The sequence below is a fragment of the Petaurus breviceps genome, unplaced genomic scaffold (assembly GCF_028583685.1).
Source record: "Petaurus breviceps papuanus isolate PSGF00001 unplaced genomic scaffold, PetGlider_PUasm1.0 221, whole genome shotgun sequence".
NCBI classification, from domain to species: domain Eukaryota; kingdom Metazoa; phylum Chordata; class Mammalia; order Diprotodontia; family Petauridae; genus Petaurus; species Petaurus breviceps.
In genome coordinates, this window is record NW_027185877.1 from 11,002,484 (window position 1) to 11,023,732 (window position 21,249).

Below are 21,249 nucleotides of genomic sequence, written 5' to 3' on the forward strand. Positions count from 1 at the left end.
GAGGGCAGAGGAGCTGGGATTAAAACCAAGAATCACCTACCCAGCAAAACTGAGTATCATGTTTCAGGGGAAAATATGGTCATTCAGTGGAATAGAGGACTTTCAAGCATTCTTAATGAAAAAACCAGAGTTGAATAGAAAATTTGACATTCAGATACAAGAAGCAAGAGAAGCTTGAGAAGGTAAACAGGGAAAAGAAATCATAAACCACTTATCAAAGTGGCACTATTAACATTCCTACATGGAAAAACAATAATTGTAACTGATGAAACTTTTCTCAATATGAAAATAGTTGAAGGGAATAGAAATATATATACATGTACATATGTATGTCTATATCGGAGGGTGTATGGGCATATTAATACATATGTGAATATGTTTACAGGTATACATAGAGGGCACAGGACCAATTTAATAGGAAGGAATGATACTTAAAAGGTGAAATTAAGAGGTGAAAGAGGAATATAATGAGAGGAGATGGGAAGAGAAAGAATGGGGTAAACTATCTCATATAGAAGAGGCAAGGGAAAATGGTTACAATGGAGGGGAAAAACAGGAAGGCAAAAAGGCAAAACCTTATTCTCATTGAATTTGACTCAGGGAGGGAATGACATACACACTAAATAGGGTATCTCACCCTACAGGAGAGTAGGGGGCAAGGGGATGAGAGGGAGGATGATGGAAGGGAGGGCAAGGTGGAGGGGAGGGAAATTGAAAGCATTCACTTTTGAAAAGGGATGGGATCAAAGTAGTGAATAGAACAAGTGGGTGGTGGGATAGCAGGGAGGGAAATAGAGTCAGTCTTTTACAATATATCTACTATGTTAATGTTTTGCATTAGCTACACATGTACAACCTATACTGAACTGCAATTGGGAAATACAATATACAGGCACTGGGGCACAGAGATCCACCATGCCCTACTGGAAAAGTCAAAGGGAGTATGGGAGAGAGCTGATTGGAGAAGGGGATATCCTGTGGGATTGTTATTTTGGGGTGGTGGGTAGGGGAAAAACAGGGAGAAAATTTGTAACTCAAAATCTGGTGGAAATTAATGATGTAAATCAGAAGTTAATTTGAAAAATTAAAAAAGCATTTGAAAAATGGGGAAAGAAAGTATAGATTGCTGCTGTATTTAGCCCCTATCATCTAATAGGAAGTCTCTATCACCCTGCTCAGGTCCTCATCTTAGTCTGTCCTTGATCTGTGACCCAGAATTGGGTAGTGGGTGGTAAAGCTTCTAGTTCATACCTGTCACATCATACTGATCTGGTTTGGGTCGGCATATTCCCTATAAGAATCTGGGACTTCCTTTTGCCCTCGTGCACAGCCTCCCTTGAGTGTTCAAGTGATTATGTACAGCATACTCCTATCTAGACCCTATCCCTATTGTCCACAAATTTTTCTCACCATCTCCCTATGTTAATCTGAACTAAACAAATGTTTTACTGTAACTTTTTCTGGATTTCTCCATCAAGATCTAGTCAGTGTAGGGGCGGCCAGGTAGCACAGTGAGTAAGAGCACAGGCCCCAGAGTCGGGATGACCCGGGATCAAATCCGGGCTCAGACACTTAGCACCCACCCAGAAACGCCTGGCCATGTAACCTTCAGCAAGTTACTTAACCCCAATTTCTTTAAAAAAAAAAAAAAGATTTAGTCAGTGTATTTTCTAGATCTGTTTGAAGGAGTTTGTGGAGGAGAACTTACTGTATTGCTTCCTGCCACTCCACCTTCTTGAATTCACTTCCTCTAATCCATTTTCCAAACAATAATTACCAAAATGTTTCTCCTATACTACAGATATGATCACATCACTTTCCTACTCAGTAAACTTCAGAGCTGCCCATTGTGCCTACCCTATGCCTTTATTTGGTTCTTAAAGCCCTAGAGAACCAGGGTCCAGCCAATCTTTCCACCTTGTTATACATTACTCATTTTTCCTGACCTCTACTGTGCAGCTAAAATGGTGGTCTTGCTTATTCTATATACATCGCACTCATCTACTGCCTTAAGAGTCTTTGCACTGGTTGTCACCTATGTACTCCCTCCTCACTTCTGTCACATAAAGAATAATTTCTTTAAATGTCATGTTTTTTTATTTAAAGAAGAATGGCTAGTTTTTCTCCTTGTACACTTAGAATAAGGAAGGAAGGAATAACACTAGATGGATCTCTTTGATATATTGTTCTAGGACAGGAAGGAAATTTAATAAAATGCTGTGAGTGGTATTGTTATTTATACCTTTCTTTCCCTGGACAGTTATAAATATAGGATAGATAACCACATATCTTCTTTAAGCATACTGATGATTAGGAATAGTGAAATTTTGAATACAAAACTATCTCAGTCAGTAAACATTATTTATAAAGTGCCTACTATGTGCTAAGTGCTGGGGATGCAAAGAGAGGCAAAAGATAGTCCCTGCCCTCAAGGAGCTCACAATCTAAAGGGAGACACAAGCAAATCATGTGTACATAAAAACTCTGCACAGAATAAATAGGAAATAATGTAAAGAGGGAAGGCAGGAGAAGTAAAAGGTGTTGGGAAAGGTTTCTTTTAGAAGATGGAATTTTAGTTGAGACTTAAAGGATGCCAGGAAAGTCAGTAGGCAGAGATGAGAAGAGAGAACATTCCAGCCAGAAAAAACACCTGGAACCAAGAGATAGTGCATCTAGTTCATGGAACATGGAGGCCAGTGTCTTTGAATCAAAAAAGTATGTGGTAGGCAATAAGGTGTAAAAAGAATGGAAAGGCAGAGGAAGCTAGGTTTATGAAGGACTTTGAATGCCAAACGGAGAATTTTGTGTTTGATCTTGAAGCAATAGGAAGACATTGGTATTTATTGAGTAGGGGTATGGCGTGATTAGATCTGCTTTTTTCTTCTTATAGCCCAATAAAAATACTTATGTTTTTCTTATGTTGGAGTAAGAGAAAGAAGAACTTTTAATGAAAATTTTTAATGGCTTATGTGTTTTATTTGAAGCCCAATCCATTGAGCAGAGACTTATGAAGATGGATCACTCTGCCATCCACCCCCATTTACTTGACATGAAGATTGGTCAAGGCAAATATGAACAAGGGTTCTTTCCAAAGTTGCAGGCTGATGTCCTGACAACCAACAATAAGTAAGTACCTATTGGACTGAAGAGTTGGATTAAGTAATAAGTGAAGAGCATTAGGCTCTGAATTTCAGACATGGTGCTTAACCTCTATGGATTACATCTGTGAAAGTGGCATCCATCAACTGTCTTTAACTTTTACATTAAATGTAAATTTGGAAGATAAAATTGGATTTAGCCTGGGCATTGCTTGATTTCTTATCCTTAGTAGAACAAATCAGAAGAGGCAGGGCCTTAATAATGTTCATCTTTCTTGAAATAACATATTGTTTGAAATAGCATAGCCATTTGTTGCTTTGAATTGACTGTAAATGTTGATTATTAGTTAAATAACCATCAGTAAATTTATCAGTTTACAGAAAAAAAATAAAGGAACTCTTTGAAGCACCCTTACCTTTTGTGATAGATGATGGCATTCAGAAACAAAAATGGTAGAATTCAAGGCTGCTCTCTTTTTATATGTGGTTTTACTTCTTTTTTAGATAACCATAAATGTTTGTTTAAAAGATCAGTGTTTAATAAGTTGGATACTATTCATCTTAGCAACTACCTTTTCAGAGTGTGGTATATTAAATATCGTGTACAGAGAGGGTGGTAGACTAGGAGTCGGGAATAACTAAGCTCTAGTTTTGGTTTTACTATTATTTTATGCAAGTCATGTCACCTGGTTCCCACATCTGCATAATAACTCATAGCATTTTATTTAAGCTCAGAGAGGTAAATGACTTGACTGAGACAGAGTGGGACATAAGGGAACCTAGATTTTCTGACTCCAAGTCCAGTGCCTTCTTATTTAAATTTTTTTCTTTATTTTATTATGAACTTACTCATAAAAAACACATAAACACATGAGAAAAGAATATGAAAGAGCATTATATATGAAACCATGAATTTCTGTTACATGGTTTGTTTATAAAAGTATATGTTAAATGTTATTAGGTAGAAATAAAATTGCCCTATTTCTGTCCCCAGCTGAACTTTTTATTTTCTTCCATATGTTTTTCTTGTATTTTCTCTTTTTTTTTTCATCTATCATTTCCCACTAACTAGTTTCTCTTTGGGGGCAGCTAGATGGCATAGTGGAGAAACTGAGTTCAAATCCAGCCTCAGATAATTACTAGTTATGTCACTGGGCAAGTCATTTACCCTGTTTGCCTCAGTTTTTTCATCTGTAAAATGAGCTGGAGAAGGAATGACAGTTCACTCCACTCTTTGCCAAGAAAACTCTGTATGGGGTCACAAAGAATCAAACACGACTAATCAAAAAAAAAAAAAGTAGACAGCTAGATGACTCAGTGGACAGAGCACGGGGCCTGAAGTCAGAAGAACTGAGTTCAAATCCAGCCTCAGACACTTACTAGCTGTGTGACCCTAGACAAGTCACTTAACCTCTATTTGCCTTAATCCACTGTGGAAGGAAATGACAAACCACTTCAGTAATCTTGCCAAGAAAACCCCATAGACAGGACATAGTCCTTGGAGTCACAAAACGTCAGATAATACTGCACCACTGAACAAGAACATTCCTTCATTAAATAGCTCCTCTCAGGAATTGTGCCCTGGTAACAAGTATCACCAAGCAAACGAAACCAACATGTTGATCATGTTTCAAACTGTATGTCTCATTCTGTACGTCTACTCCATTTCCAGTGTTCTTTTCATTATACAAACAAATTAAATTAGATAGGAGCTGTAAGTTTCCTTTTGGCACTCAGATCCTGTGATATGTCTATCTGGAAAGTAGTACTAAGGTAAGTAATAAGGGTAAAAGAAGTAGATAATAGCAAGAGAAAAAAAAGTAGGAATTATCGGGCAATTTAAGCACAATGGTTTGACATGGTCCAGAGCCACCCAAGGTACATAATTTTATATCTACTTTTAATTGATAACTTTTGTTTTTACATCACCTTCATTTATCAGTCTATTACCAAGTATTTACCAAGTAAATGCCAGTTATGTAGTAGGCACTGTGCTAGGCATAGAAGATGCAAGTACAAAAAACCTGAAACAATCCTTGCTTGGAGGAGCCTGCATTATTCTATCAGATGAAAGAGCATGTACATCATTAAGTAGATAAAGGATAAATGTATATCAAATATATGGACTTAAAATAAAGCAGCTGGGGAAAGGCTTCATGTAAAGGACAGTATCTGAACTACATCTTGAAGGAGGAGAGTGATTCTGTGAGGTGGGAGGGAGGAGGGAGCATAGTCAAGGGATGGGGAAACACCAGCACAAAGTGTGTAGACAAAACATGGAATACCTTGTGTGAGCAGCAAAGAGAAGGCCTATTTGACTATTCAGTAGAGAGCAAGAAGGAGAATGATGTCTAATGAGGCTGGAAAGATATATTGAGGCCAGATTGTGAAGAGTTTTAAAGCCAAAGAGGAGTTTTCATGTGACAGAATTTTCATGTGACAGAATGTTTAATATTTCACACCCATATTCCCTCACCTCTGTAATGGAGGGCAGAAGATGTATTTTCTCGACTCTTCTCAAGGTTCAAGCTTCTTGGTTATAATTAAAAAGCATTCATTTTCATTTTTCTGTTTTTTCCATTTATATTTTAGTCATTCTCTGTTGTTTTTCTGGATCTATCTGGTTATTTTGATCCAAATCAAGTTATATAAATCTCTCCATATTTCTTCAAATTTTTGATACACATTGTTTCTTATGGCACAGTAAATGTTTTATTACATTTAGGTGCCATAATTTGTTTAGCCATTTTCCAAGAGATGAACATTTGCTTTGCTTCTAATTTTTTGCTACCACAAAAAATGCTGCTTTGAATATTTTGGTATATATGGAAACTTTTTTCTTTGACATTATCAGGGTAGGATCTTTGAATCAAAGGGTATTGACAACTTATTCACTTTTTAAAAGCATATTATTTTCTATATTGGTTGGTCCAACTCATAGCTCCACTATAGTAGTGTTCCCATTTCTTTTTCATTATCTTCAACATTGACCCTTTCCATCTTTGCCCAAATGTTCAGTGAAACTTCAGAATCATTTGGATCTGCATTTCTCTTATTGGAGATCTGTTGTGGTGTTTTATAAAATGGTGAATAGTTTGTAGTACTTTCTTTGTTAACTATTTATTCATGTCCTTTGACCACTTATTCATTAGGAGAGTCACACACATTTTTTTTTTTGCCTTTTGGAGGGCAATTGGGGTTGCCAAGATTACATAGCTAGTTTTTTTGTGTGGGTGTTAAGTGTCTGAGGCCAGAACCAAACTCGGGTCCTCCTGACTCCGGGACCAGTGCTTTACTCGCTGCGCCACCTAGCCGCCCCACTACACATATTTTCAAATGGAAAATTAGGGAACTAGTAAAATAGACATCTTTAAAAAAGTGAAGTGACATATTCTAAACCCAGTGACTCATCTGATTATTTGACCAATAATGGGGTAGCTCGTGTAAGATGTTTTTCAAACGTGGTATTTTTTTATCTCACAGTTTAGTATACATTGAAGTATGCTATTGCTGACACTTGCTTTTCTTTTCACCAAAGTATGTCCCAAGGTTATATTGTAGGAAAAAGGACAAAGAAAGGAGAGACACATCATCAAACTATTTTTGTTCCCCTCTACAAGTTAAACTTAGGCTTAGTTTTAGGTTAATAAAAAAACTTTACTCAACTAGATAATGTGGCAGTTGATTTTTTTTTTAAGTCACCTGTGTGTGATTCTATCCTCTTTGAATTTGAATTTATACAATTAATGTCTCACAGTTTTGGACAGCCTGTTAGGAATGGAAAACTGATTCGTTTCATGCCACAGACTAACTTAAAATATTTAGCTATTATTATTGTTTGTCCTTTGTTCTCAAAAAGAACCATGACATTGGGAAGGTGATATCATGATTTGCAAGTGAATTGGATTTAAATGAGGCAGGGCCATGCAAAATCATCTGCCTCACTTTCTCCTCCAGAAATCATTTGGATCCAGTGTCAAGATAATAGATCAGGATCACTGGAGATATCTAGCCTAGATGCAGTGGGAGACCTTGGCCTCTTTAAGCTAAGGTCTTTCCAGTTCTCAGTTTGTCTGAGGCAACACCCATTCAGTGATTAAGACTAGGTAAGAAAAGAGGCAAAGAATGGCTTAAAAAAAGTTCAATCTGGGAGGGGAAGACCTCAGGAGTTCTGGCCAAGACAGAAACAATTACTATTGACATTTCACTCTGAGTCAATCAGGACCCAAATAGTGACTAAGTGGGGCTTGGGCTGGGACCTATTTTTAGTGAATTAATGAGAATCAGAGTAATTTAGGTTTAAGGCATGGGCCTTAAAAAATAAATCTAGTCCATAAACCCCAAGATATCTCTCAAAGTTTCAGGGATCAAAATTTATATTCCTTTGGGCAGAGCACCAGCACGTAATGGTATGATTCCCTATGTGGACAGTGGGAAAAAAGGAGGGAGGGGAGAAAAGGGAGGGGGAGAAGAAAAGGAACGAAGGAACAAAGGAAGGAGCAAGCTGTGTTGCCTCTCTGGAGCTAGGCAGTTGGGTCCCCAGTGGGGCATCTATCAGTACTCACAGATTGTTGATTGTTGTTTGTCCTTTGTTCTTGAAGAGGACCATGACATTGGGAAGGTGATATGACTTGTAGGTGAATTGGATTTAAGTGATGCAGGGCTATGCAAAGTCACCAGTCTCATTCTCTCCTCCAGAGCCATCTAGGACTAGAAATGGCCCCCAATATTTAGTTAAAAAGCTTACTGAATGATTGGATTATTATGCAATTATAACAGAATCATAGTATTAGTTGGTTGAATACACCAGAGGAATGAATGAAAACAAAGAATATCAAAAGTGTGACAATAATGTATGGGGCAATGTTGACAGCACATTGTCCAAGTCTTTTTATTTTTCACCTTTAAGCTTTTTAGACAAAATTAAGGAAAAGATTTCTACCAATAATTACAATTACTTTTAAATATAAGAACCTGCCAACAGTGGAAAATATAAGTAAAGTTGGAAGGTGTGCCTTAGGCCAGAGTACTGAACTCAACCCTAGAAATAAAAGTCAGGACCTATACTTTGTGTTCCTGACATCTGAAGGTGAGTTATGTTTAATAATTTCTAAGGCCTATACTACATGGATCTTGGATATTTGTCCTAGAGGAAGAAACATTCAAAACTTAAAGTATTGAGACTTGAAGAATTCTATACTAAATACTTCTATGAAAGCACCTCAGTGTGACCCTGCTAGAATTTAATAGTACTTAGATGATTTTTCTGACTTTTGTGCGCTGTTTTAATAGTCAGAGAGAATTTAATAGGTGTTTCTCTTTCTCTGCTAATGTAACAATATTAAGAGAAACATAGTGCATCCAAGAATTTAAGGAATTACCAGCTTGTTGTTTTAAGGATTGTAGAAACCTTATGGGTAATACTGGGGATGATCTCACAACAAACTCTCTTGAGCCACTAGTAAACTTATAAGAGCTAAGTATCTTAACTTAGCTATCTTAAGTAGAATTTTAGAGCTAGAAGGTATGTTGACAATTACATACTCCACTTCCATAGTTTAGATCCACAGATAGTAAGTGATGTGCCCACTGTCACATAGTTGATAAGTGGCAAAAGTAGAACTAGAAATCAGGCCTTCAGAATCCCAACCCACTATTGTCACATTGTTCCTGTTACTTATTAGGAGTGTAGTGAATACTAGGTTATGACACATTTTGGAAACTTACAAAAATTTTTATTTCTATACATTTATAGTATTTTGATGGTGGAAAGGAGGTAAAGTAAAACAATTTTAAGAATTTAACAGTTTTTTAAATCTTTAGGTTTAGTGCATGATTATTGAACATTTAAGTGATTTGATACTATTAGGACCATAGAGTAGTATGTAAATTATTTGGAACAAGCAGTAACTTTGATAAAGATTCAGTTTGTGACAGAATTTGTCATTTTCCATTCTTTTTGATATGAGGCAGGTTCAGAAGTCTGACCTTAATTAGATGAATATAAATGAATGAAAAAGTATTTATTAAGTGCTTACTATATCCAAAGTACTGTATCAAATTCTGGAGATACAAAGACAAAAGTGGAGACATCCCCTTTTCTCAAGCAGCTAACATTCTAATCAAGAGAGACAAGATGTAAGGTTTCCGCTGCAAGTTAGATGGAAAGATCCCCTGAAAGAATGAAGAATCAAAGCAAACTCAAAGTTTGTAAAGTGGGGGGACTAAAAGATACATATAAAATGACCACTTTAAAATGTGTAAAGGCAAATGATGATACAAAGCTGGAGCTCAGGAGAGAGTCTAGTGTTAGATGTATAGAACTTGGAGTCATCTGAATAGAAATTATATTAAAATCCATAGCAGCTGATGAGATGACCAAGAAGATAGAAGGAAAAAAGAAGAGGGCCTGCTACCTTTGTGGCACACTCACAGTGATCTTCTAATTGCCAAATCCTATTCCTTTTCTCAGTCTTCTTCTTCTTGACCTCTCTGCAGCCTTACACAATATCAGTGACCCCCTTGATGCTCTTTCTCCGAGTTTTCAGGGCACTACTCTCCCTTGCCTTTCTACCTGTCTGTCTGATTTCTCCTTCTCAGTACCCTTTCTGTATCCTCATACGGAGCATGCTTACTAATCTAGATGCCCCAGAGAACTCTGTCCTCGACTCTATTATCTTTTCCCTCTTATATTACTTCACGTTGTGATCTCATCAGCTCCTGAGGATTTATTATCTCTGTGCTAATGATTCTCAAAATCTATCAATGGAGCCTATTTGTCTGGGCTATCTATCTGCTTATCTATCTATCCAGCCTCTCTGTTTACCTCTAGTCTCACATTTCCAGTTCCCTTTCAGACATCTTGACCTGGAGGTCCAGTAGATATCTTAAAGTCAACATGTCCAAAAGTTAAAGGAAAGCAGTTAAAATCACAAGCAAAACTATTAATTTAGAAAAGATCTTCTCAGCATATTTCTCTGACAAAAATTTAATATTAAAGACTTGTATATATAGAATGGAAGCATAAAGATGAATGAGAGCCATACTTCAATAGGTAAGTATACAAAAGATACTTATACAGGCAGCTCTCAAATGAAGATATATAAGGTATCAATAACTCTATAACATATTCTTAACTAAAAAAATGGATAGAGGCAATTGCAAAAGATAAAACAGATTATTTTGATTACATGAGATTAAAAGGCTTACACAGAATTAATTCATTCAATATAAGGAGGGAAGTAGTTGACTTGGAAAAAAATCAAATTCATATATAAATTCTTTGTATCATATTTCTCAGATAAGGGTCTGAGATCTTAAATTATATAGACAACTAACAGTGATATATAAAACCAACAGCCATTCCTCAAAAGATAGTCAATGGATATGAATAAATAGTTCTTAAAAGAAGAATTTACAAACTTTTAACCATATGAAAGAATACTCCAAGTCACAACTACTAAGAGAAATGCAAATCAAAATAACACTGAGGTTTCACCTCACACCCAGAAAATTGACAAAGATGACAAAGGAAAGGAGTAGTCAGAGGTGAAAAGGATATAGACAGGCACATGTAAAGCACATTGGTGAAGCTGCTAATTGGTGTAAACATTCTACATAGCAGTTTGGAATTATGCAGATAAAGTGGTAAAAATGTCCATAACTTTAACCCAGAAAGCCTAATTCTAGGCATTTGTCTGAGATTATTGACAAAAGTTCTATATGCACCAAAATATTTTTCTTTTCTGGCAGTAGGGAGCTGAGGGGAAAAGTTAGATAACAATCCTGTCAATGGGAACAACTAAACACAATGCATAACTTGAATGGAAAGGAATGCTACTGTGCAAGAAACAGCAAAGCAAGGAAAGTTTTACATGAACTGGTGAAGTAAACAGAGCTGTGGAAATGTTATATGAAATCACTAGAACATAAATGGAAAGAACAACAGGTATAAAACAATAAAAAGTAAATAGTGAAAAAGTATAAAGAACAAAGATGGCAAGATTAGAAGGGAAGCAGAAATCTGGGAAGCAATTTTTACAGCCAGTGTCTCTGATAAAGGCCTAATTTCTAAAACATATAGAGAACTGAAACAAATTTATAAGAATACAAGTCATTCCCCAACTGATAAATGGTCAAAGGATATGAACAGGCATTTTTCAGAGGAAGAAATTAAAGCTATGTATACTTATATGAAAAAATGCTCTAAATCACTACTGATTAGAGAAATGCAAATTAAAACAACTCTTCGGTACCTCATACCTATCAGATTGGCTAACATGACAAAACAGGAAAATGATAAATGTTAAAGAAGATGTGGGAAAATTGGAACATGCATTGTTGGTGGAGTTGTGAATTGATACAACCATTCTGGAGAGCAATATGGGCAAAGTGCTATAAAACTGTGCATACTCTTTGATCCAGCAATATTACTTCTAAGTCAGTATCCTGAAGAAATCATAAAAAGGGAAAAGGACCCATGTGCACAAAAATATTTATAGCAGCTATTTTTGTGGTGGCCATGAATTGGAAATTGAAGAGATGCCCAGCAATTGGGGAATGACTGAACAAGTTATGGTATATGATTATAATGGAATACTATTGTTCCGTAAGAAATGAAGATCTGGTGGATTTCAGAAAAACCTGGAAAGACTTGCATGAACTGATGCTGAATGAAATGAGCAGAACCAGGAGAACATTGTACATAGTAACACCAACATTGTGCAATTACCAACTTGGATAGATTTAACTCCTCTCAGCAATACAATGATCTAAGACAATCCCAAGGGACTTATGATGGAAAATACTGTCCATATCTAGGGAAAGAACTATGGAGACTGAATGCAGATCTAAGCACATTATTTTCTCTTTTTTCTTTTTTATTTCTTCTTTCTCAAGGTTTTTCCCTTTGGTTCTAATTCTTCTTTACAACATGACTAATGTGGAAATGTGTTTAATGTGATTGGAGGGGGGGAGAAGAAAAAGGGGGAGAAAATTTGAAACTCAAAATCTTATAAAAGTGAATGTTAAAATTAAAATTAAATAAATATATATTTTTTAAAAACGAACAAAGGTGGTCCCAGAGAGGAGGTATGAGGAAACGGCCTCTCTCCACTCCTTTGCAGAAGTGGGAAGGGAGGGTGATGTTCCACAAATCTGCAACATTGCAAATATTGCTAGATTTTTTCAATGTATTGATTGGGTTTGCTGGGTTTTTTTTTAAATAAAATTCCTTGTTTTAAAGGAGGTCTTTCTGCAAGTAGAAGGAGAAGGAAAGGGATACAGAATGTAGACAATGTAAAAACAAAAACTATCAATAAAAAATTTATCTTGAAAAAATAACTATATACAAATGTTCAAATTCACTAATAAGAAAGATGCATGTTATAACAACTCTAATGTTCTACCTTATACCCATCATATTAGCAAAGATAATAAAAATAAAATAGTAAATGTTGAGGGATTGCAGAAGGGCAGGCACACTAAGTCACTATTACAGGAGCTATGAATTGATTCAACTATTCTCTCAAACTGTATGAAATTATTTATGGCCACACTTATTGTTATAGCAAAGAAATGGAAACAAAATAAATGTTCATTGGTGGGTATCACAAATTGTGTCATATGAATGTAGTGGAATTTGTACCATAAGAAATGAGAAATAGGATGGTTTCAGATAAATATGGAAAAACCTACATGAACTGATGCACAGTGAAGTTAGCAGACCAAGGGAATATTTCAAGTGATAGCCATAGCAGTAATATGAAAGGAAAAAACTCTGGAAAACCTCTAGAACTCTGACCAAAGCAATGCAAAACAATAATTTCAGAAAACTGTGAATTGTTTTTAATATGCCTTCGCAGAGAGGTAATGACTAGAGAAGAAACCTGTTTGACTTACCACCCCCTTTTAAAAAGAATTTACTCAGAGCCACCACCACCCCACAAATCTACTTTCTTTAAACCTTTAATGGCTTTGTTGTTTTTTTTTACATTTGAGTCATTTCAAGAAAACATAATTTTTTTAAAAAGTGACAAATTTTTTTTTCAACCTTATGGTTTTATTGCCAAGATTTTACTTTTTGTTTCTGCATATATCAGTTTATTGCAACTCTGTTAGATAGGAATAAAGCAACAGTCTCTGTTGAGAAATTCTCAATGGCACATACATTCTCACAATTAAGATATAACCAGGTAATTACAAGGATGGCTTCTGAGAGCCAGTAGAGGGAGGGCTTGATTAAACTCCGTGGTGTGAATGGCATTTCTTAGCAATCAGGCCTTATACCCTAGTGAGACTCATTTTTTTCCATCCCTTTCCTTCCTTGCTCTACATCTTCATCTCTGTCTTGGGCTCTTCCACAGTTTTTCCTGTCTCTTCTTTCTGCCTCTCCGAATTTCTTTCTCCAAGTGGCATCTACTTGGGATACTTTTTTTTTTTTGCTCTTTTTTCTACCCTCAGAATTTGCTGGGCTGGGTGCAGTCCCCCAGCCCTTCCTGACCCCCAAGTGCTTTCCAGTTCAGGGGCTCTGGGGGGTGGGGGAGGGGACCTCGCACACAAGGCTCCCGCAGCCTGGGTGCCCCTTCTCCCTGAATCCACTGCTGGGAACCTCGGGCTGCCCCTCAGGCTCCAGGGCAGAGGCCACAGGGCGCTAGGACCCACTGGCCTGTCCCCCTGTCCCTGTCTGCCCAGATCCGCCTCTCAGGGACCTAAAGTGCGTCTGAGAGCTGAGGCCATTCAAAAGTGACACATCTTTAAAAAAAAAGAAGTGACATCTTAAATTTAATAATTTAATGTAAATTTGTGGAATTTTTCCTACATTGAAATTTTGGTAATACAACATTGTGTATATATAGTACTATACTGTAAACAAGTCATTACATTCACATATTCCTGCTGATGCATGCTGGACCTCCCAACTGTGTACAAAACTCTCACTTGACAACATTTGCTTCTTAAGACCTGTTGGCCGACTTGACCACTGATCAGCTATAACTTGTATTTTGTGTGTTTATTTGGAAAATAATATGATCACTATGACTTTAACTGTTACACAACAGATAAAACATGTACAAATGATTTTTCAAAATTTTCTTCTCTTCTTTATAATGCTTCCACCACCCACTTATTTTTATTCAACACCACCCAGTTTTACCTGAAACTACCACCACTGCCCTGGATCTTTCCAGCACACCCCCCAGGCAACAGTATCACCCACTTTGGGAACCTATGGTCTAGAACCTGCACAACTTGCTGCCACAAGCACACCAAAGGAATTCAGGAGTTCCACAAAAAATATCCTTTGGCAAGCCACAGGTTGTACAGGTCTGGTCTATAGGTACAGAATGAGGTATGCATTTTCAGGTATGCTCAATGTAGTTTTTTTTTTCCTGATTACGCATATTTTTTCTAAGGGAGCCCTTCTCCTTCAGAAGTTGGACTACCTACTACTACTTACCAAAGTAAGTAGTAATTGTCATGGACAGAAAAGGGAAAAAAAGTATGTTATTGTAGCACCAATACAATATTTACAGTGCCCATGATCACGATCAAGACCGTGACTATAAATATCACATGACTTTCGATCACAAAATAGACCAAACTCTCCAGATAAAGGATAGAACTGAAACATTTATTTAGACACCAGAAAGCCAAATCCCAAAACAAGTAAGCCAATTCTATCATAGTACCAAAGGTTTTCAGAAGCCATAATAACACTGAGAGCCACAGCATCCTTCAGCCTTCCCACAAACCAGTACTAGATCAATATTTACTCACAAACCTTTCTGTCTCCTTAATGAGTGTCCTCTCTCTTCCCCACCATATGGCTAGTTCTGAACAGCTTCCTGTGGGCTCTGCTTCCCTTCAGCAAACTCCTCCCCCTACAGGCTCCATGTGACTATATTTAACCTATTAGGGGATAGAATTTATCTTCACAGCAGGGAAGCTTGTTGTGGGTCTGCTGCACCCTTCAGCAAATTCCCTCCATCACAGGCTCCATGTGATTACATTCAGCCTATAAGGGGGCAGAGTTTACTTTTTTTTTTTAAGCAATTGGGGTTAAGTAACTTGCTCAAGGTTACACGGCCAGGTGTTTCTGGGTGGGTGCTAAGTGTCTGAGCCTGGATTTGATCCCCAGGTCATCCTGACAGTGGGGCCAGTGCTCTTAATCACTGTGCTACCTGGCCACCCCCAGAGTTTACTTTTAAAGCAAGGGAGGTCTTCAAACTCCCCCTAAGTCTATTCAGGGCCAGGGAAGATCTTTAAATTCCCATTCCCATTCCTATTCCCATTACATTTGGCCCCAAGATCTTTCATGTCTATTACATAGCAAAAATACCTTAACAATAAATGAGAGTTTAGGGATAACTGGTGGAAAAACTGGTGTCAACAGAACTTTGCAACAATATAACAGGGATAATAGAAAAACTTTGCACATAAAACAATAGCTTAGGGTGGGGGCTTGGGCACAAGCACCCCATTCTTCCCTTCTCAAAAGCATGGGTCTCAAAATCTTGGGGCAGAGGTCTCTTATCCACTACTTCAAGCTAAAATTGGACATAGAGCTGTCCCTGCCCCCAAGAGGTCCCATTCAAGAGTTCAGTTCTTTAGCTGTCATCCCGAGCTTGGTCAGTGCCAGGTCCAAAAGGTCCCATTCAAAAGGTCAGTTCTTTAACTGGCATCTGGAACTTGATCAATGCCAAGTCCAGAGGTGGCACATCACAGTCATGGACAGGGGGTTACATACAGTTTAAGTGATCAGTTATCTGCATGTGGAGGGTATCAATCCTTCTGAAAACAAATCTTGTAAACAAGTTTAACAGACAAAAAGTCAAAAAGAAACAAATATAGGGTCAGTTTTGCCTCTGGAGTCCATGAATTCTCTATCATAACCTCATTCATGGTAGAATACATGAATTAAAGGTACAGTTTGACAGTCATCTTCTGAATAAACTACATCTATGGTATTGTCTTTCCCATGTGCTATAATCTCTGCAGCCTTTGGAACATCATCTCGTTTCCACTTTACCCATACTTTAGCTCCCAATTTTATTGTAATAGTAGAGCCAAATTCTTTAGTTCCTTTGATAGTTATTTCAGAAGGAAGGTCAGTTTTTACAAGTGGTATTGTTTCACAAGGAATAACAATCACTTGAACTATTCTATCATTTTTACAAAACTATATGGGTTCTTTACCCAAATTCTGCAATGTTACAATAATTTCTCCTTGACAATTAGAATCATAATATCATCAATGTAGTGGGTAAGCTGTATACCAGGTAGCTTTAATTCATCCAAATGTTCAGCCACAATCCAATGACAAATAGTGGGACTATTGCAGATATCCTTGTGGCAAGCTGGTGAAAGTATATTGTCTGCCCTGCCAAGTGAAAGAAAACTGGTCCCACTGTTTAGAGTCTATTGGAATGGTGAAGAAGGCATTTGCCAAGTCAATCACCGCATACCAAGTCCCATCATATTTCTGAATCCTTTCTGTTAAGGTGACAGTATCTGGAACAGCAGCATACAAGGGAGGAGTCACGTTATTCAGTTGTCTATAATCCACTGTCATTCTCCATATCCCATCTGATCTTTTTACTGGCCAAACAGGATTATTCCATTGTGTGGTTGTAGGGACTAACACCCCTGCTTCAACATATTCCTTTATAGTATTGGCAATTTCATTTTGCCCACCTGGCACATGATACTGCTTTAAAGAAATTACTTCAGAAGGTTCAGGTAAAGTGATTGGGTTAATTTTTATTTTTTTCTCACAAAAACTGCATTAATTCCCATCTTCCTTATTGCAAATAAGGAATACAGATATATCTGTATCTCTAACCATGATAGCAGTTTTCATTACTTCTTTCAACTTTCTCAAACAGTCTCTAAGTGAGTACCAGGGTCTTTCCCCACTAGGCACATAGAATCAGTGGGATACATTCAATTGCATCCAGCAGCAGCTAAAGCTAACAGATTGGTTGTATTGTTACCTCCTGCCAAATGAAAATCTCTAAAAGCTTGCTGGACCAAAGGACTCTGGCAAATACCTATAAATTTCAAGCAGTCCACTCTATCACTCTCCCAGCAGCTCCTTCATCACTGATTCTTCCCATCCAAGACACTAAGGATTCTCCCATCTTTTGGGTGAATCTGCTCAAAATATCAGTAATCTCCTGTTGAATGAAATCCTCAAGTGTCTCCTTAAACAATGCTTGCCCTCCCTGACTCTCCTGCCTTCTTCTCAGTATGAGGCAAGCTTCTGCCTCTGTAAAAGCGTCACTGTGAAACAATGTATCATTCAGTATTACATCTCTTGTTCCCAATGCATTCTCTTGGGAGTTGTTGTCATAGCAACTAGGCTCAGACTCTACCAAAGCTATATGAACTTTCCTCCTGTTACTTTTTTACTTCTTTTTTTGAGCCAAATTTACAACAGCACTCTGCTTCCAGAGACTCTCCAGTACTCTCTCCTTCCACCTGTGACTCTCCACATTGCTCTTCTAAAGGGCTGGCACTTAGCCAACTCTTGTAAAAGCTTGTCTCTGCTTTTACACACAACACGGTAGCCTGTCAGCAAAACCCTCCCTCTTCAACTCACTGCCTCCAGCTCACTCCCAGGTTTTACTGGTATTCTTTGTAAACATGTTTCTAAATCTCTAGGTTCTCCCTGCTGTAATCTCTGTTCCAAGTTTTCACAGAGCCTTGTACTTTTAGACCACTCCCTTGATAGGAAGGCATAAGGCAAATCCTTCCATCCTGGGGATAGCCATTTCTTCTTCTAAATCCCTTCTGTCCCCAGCTAGAGGTCTGATATTTCTCGATCCCATCCTCATCACAAAATGTAGTACCAATACAATATTTAGAGTCCCCATGATTTAAATAAACTGTAAATGGTTACTAAAGAAATTTAGATGGTTGTATTGATGTTTCACATTGTTTTAATAAAATATTACTTCTCAGAAAACATACCATGAAGGTACTAGAGAAGGGACAATGAAACATACTCCTCTTGCAGTAATCAAGTCAAGAAACAATAGAAGGAACTAATAGATTGAAATATTATTATATATCTTGTCCAGTAAGGCTTCTGTATTTTTTAAAAAGGAGTGTTCATTTTGACCCTGAGGGGATTGATGGGAAATGACTCTGATATGAAGGCAAAAAGCATCAGACAGAGCATTATGTGCTTCTTTGTGTGTGATCTTATAACACAATAAATTCCTAATGGATTCATGATGTAAATGTAAAAGGTCATTATCATTAAAAATTACATAAGTGTATATATTGTATAAATGATGTGTAACAGCATCATTGTAATATGTAACTGGATCCAGAGGCACTTAATAAATGCTTGTTGAAGGAATGAATGAATCCAGTAGTTATGGAATATTGTATTTTCAATATTAGATCATTTCTTTTCCTTACTAAAAATGGAAAGCCTACTTTGTTTTAACCTGAAAATTTTTGGATGTGATTATTTCAGTCGCTGGGTTAGCCGGAGTTCCACAGCACAGCGTAGGAAAGATCGCCTACGACAACATTCAGAACATGTTGGATTAGACAGTGACTTAAAAGAGGTATGTAATTTACTTACAAATTTTCCTCAGATTCAGAGTTAAAGAATTCAGAGTCATTCACCTTCTTTTGTCCTTCAGCATTTACATGTAATGTGTTTTTTCTAAGTATATACCTATCAGTTTCTCCAAGTAATTATTACATAATCCTGCATATTTTAACCAAAATATACATTTTTAAAAGCAATTTAAAATTAAAAAAATACTTTGTACCGATGTTTGACATGGAGAAAAGAAAACTTTTCTTTTTTCCCATTTTAAGTGAAAAAAACTCAAGTAGAGACAGAGATTCTTGCCAAATTTATTTTGATATATTTCATGTAGAAAGAAAAACCTTAGTCATTATTGGTATCCTCAGCATTTAGCACATAATAGGTACTAGGCACAGTGGGTAGAGTAATAAGCCTGAAGTCAAGAAGACACATCTTCCTGAGTTCAAAACTGGTCTCAGACACTTACTAACTATGTGACCCTGGGCAAGTAATTTAATCTTGTTTATCTCAGTTTCTTTATCTGGAAAATGAGCTTGGAAAGGAAATGGCAAACCACCTCCAGTATCTTTGCTAATAAAACTCCAAATGGATTCACAAAGTCAGACACACCTGAAAAACAACTAAACAACAAGGTGATTGGTAAATTCATATTGATTGATTAATTTATTTTTATTTGTTTTGGGTTTTTTTTTTTTTTGCGAGGTTATCAGGGTTAAATGACTTGCCCAGGGTCACACAGCTAGTAAGTGTCAAGTGTCTGAGGCCAAATTTGAACTCAGGCCCTCCTGACTCCAGGACCAGTGCTCTATCCACTGCGCCACCTAGCTGCTGCTTGATTAATTTATGACAATGGCTCAGAAATGACTGTGCATCCTATAAGCATCATTTTTCATGTTTTCTCCCTAGTATTGTGTTTCAAAAATTTTTTAACTATAATCATGACTCTTATGCTTTATTTGTGTTACTTGAAAATAATCATGTATTGTAAATCACTAATGTCTAATTACATTTCACTTATGATTTGCAGTAAAAAAATTTTTAAGTACCTTCAATAGACTTATTAACTATTTCTAGATCCAAATGTGTGGAAATAAAGCAAAATATTATCATTGCCAAGTACTCATTATTACTTTTGTTCATGTGAACTTGCAGATATCATTTGAAACACGGCTTGTCAGTTCCAGTATAGCCTCTTCAGTGTTCTTCTTTGTCCATGACCCTGTCTCCACTCCGCCTTCCCCATTTCTTTATGCTGTGAAAAGATCATGTGCATGCTTCTTTTGCTCGTCTCCTCTCTTTTTCTTTCTTGCTTCTCTGGAATTGGCATATCTACTTCCTTTTAGCCTTCCCAGGAACTTTTGATCTGTCAGAATTACAAGACATTTTGGGAGTGGGATCAGGGGCCACCTCCTCCTGCACAACTTCCTAAAAAATCCTTCTCTGAATGCTGCCTGGTATGTCCTTTGGCTGAAAACTGTTTCTTCCAGATATTTGACTCTTGCATGTACCTGAGTACACATAGTCCTTTAGACTCTTTGCGTATTCACTTCACTTTAAATAGGAATGTGCTGTCTTTCCATTGGCTGCCGACTTTCATTAGGTTGTTGGGTTTTGGGGGGTTTTTTTTGCACTTTCTCATCTGTTTTCTTTTTACCAAATATAAGGGCACTTTATCTTTTGTATATCTATGATTCTTTCTTGGAGACACGCCTGTTTTTATTATTCTGTCTCTTATCTGGAAGCAGTTTCTTCACCCTTAAGACTAGTTTCATTCCTTTTGTTAAATCACAAAAAATGGTTCAACTGAGTGAGTATATTTTATATGTATGAAAACTTTTTCATTTTGCTTTTTAGTTCTGGTTTAATAGAGAAATGGTAAGAAAGATGAAATTTCTCTTAAGAAATACTAATCAAGTTATTTTCTAATTTAAAATTCTCAGCCTTGGGGAGGAGTATGACAGTTAAAAGTTGGGGCGAACTGGGGTAGCTAGGTGGCTCAGTGAATAGAGCACCAGCCCTGGAGTCAGAAGGACCTGAGTTCAAATCTGGCCTCAGACACTTAACAAAAAAACTAGCCATGTGACCTTGAGCAAGTCACTTAACCCCAATTGCCCTTCAAAAAGCAAAAAAAAAGTTGGGAGAACCTTTTTCTTAAAAGTCTACTAGTCCTTTTAGAGAAATTATCCTACTTTTTAGGATTTGGTAGTTTCTAGATTTGGACTTAAACAAATCTAAAAAAAGAGCAAATCTCCCATCCTCAAAGAAAGGAGTATTCTGTATGGTGAGTGATTCAAAGGTAGAAAAGGAAATAAAAATTTACTTTTTCCTCCAAAACTACCATAAGAAATATACCATAAGGAATCATAAGAAAATATAACATAAGAAATGAAAAGAAAATACCTTTGTCTTCACTTTATTAGTTTTTAGGTCACTGATCTTCTCTTTTGGGATTATCCAAGATTGCAGTAAAACACATTTCATATAATGCTGCTAGCTATCCATTTTGATGAAAGAATCTGATATCACTGAATCACATGTAATGTAAGCTTGAGTTTTCAGAAACATGAATGCCATGGTTCT

The 21,249-nt window shown here is 36.9% G+C and overlaps 1 protein-coding gene across 2 annotated transcripts in view; it reads left to right on the forward strand.

The window, feature by feature from the left end:
• The window catches only part of DENND5B (DENN domain containing 5B), a 229,221-nt gene that overhangs the window by 138,112 nt on the left and 69,860 nt on the right, over positions 1–21,249 (forward strand). For both annotated transcript variants that reach the window (XM_069094863.1, XM_069094862.1), the window contains exons 7-8: positions 2,985–3,126; positions 18,586–18,679. In XM_069094863.1, the coding sequence (XP_068950964.1) occupies positions 2,985–3,126; positions 18,586–18,679 (236 nt within the window). The remainder of the gene's footprint in view (positions 1–2,984; positions 3,127–18,585; positions 18,680–21,249) is intronic.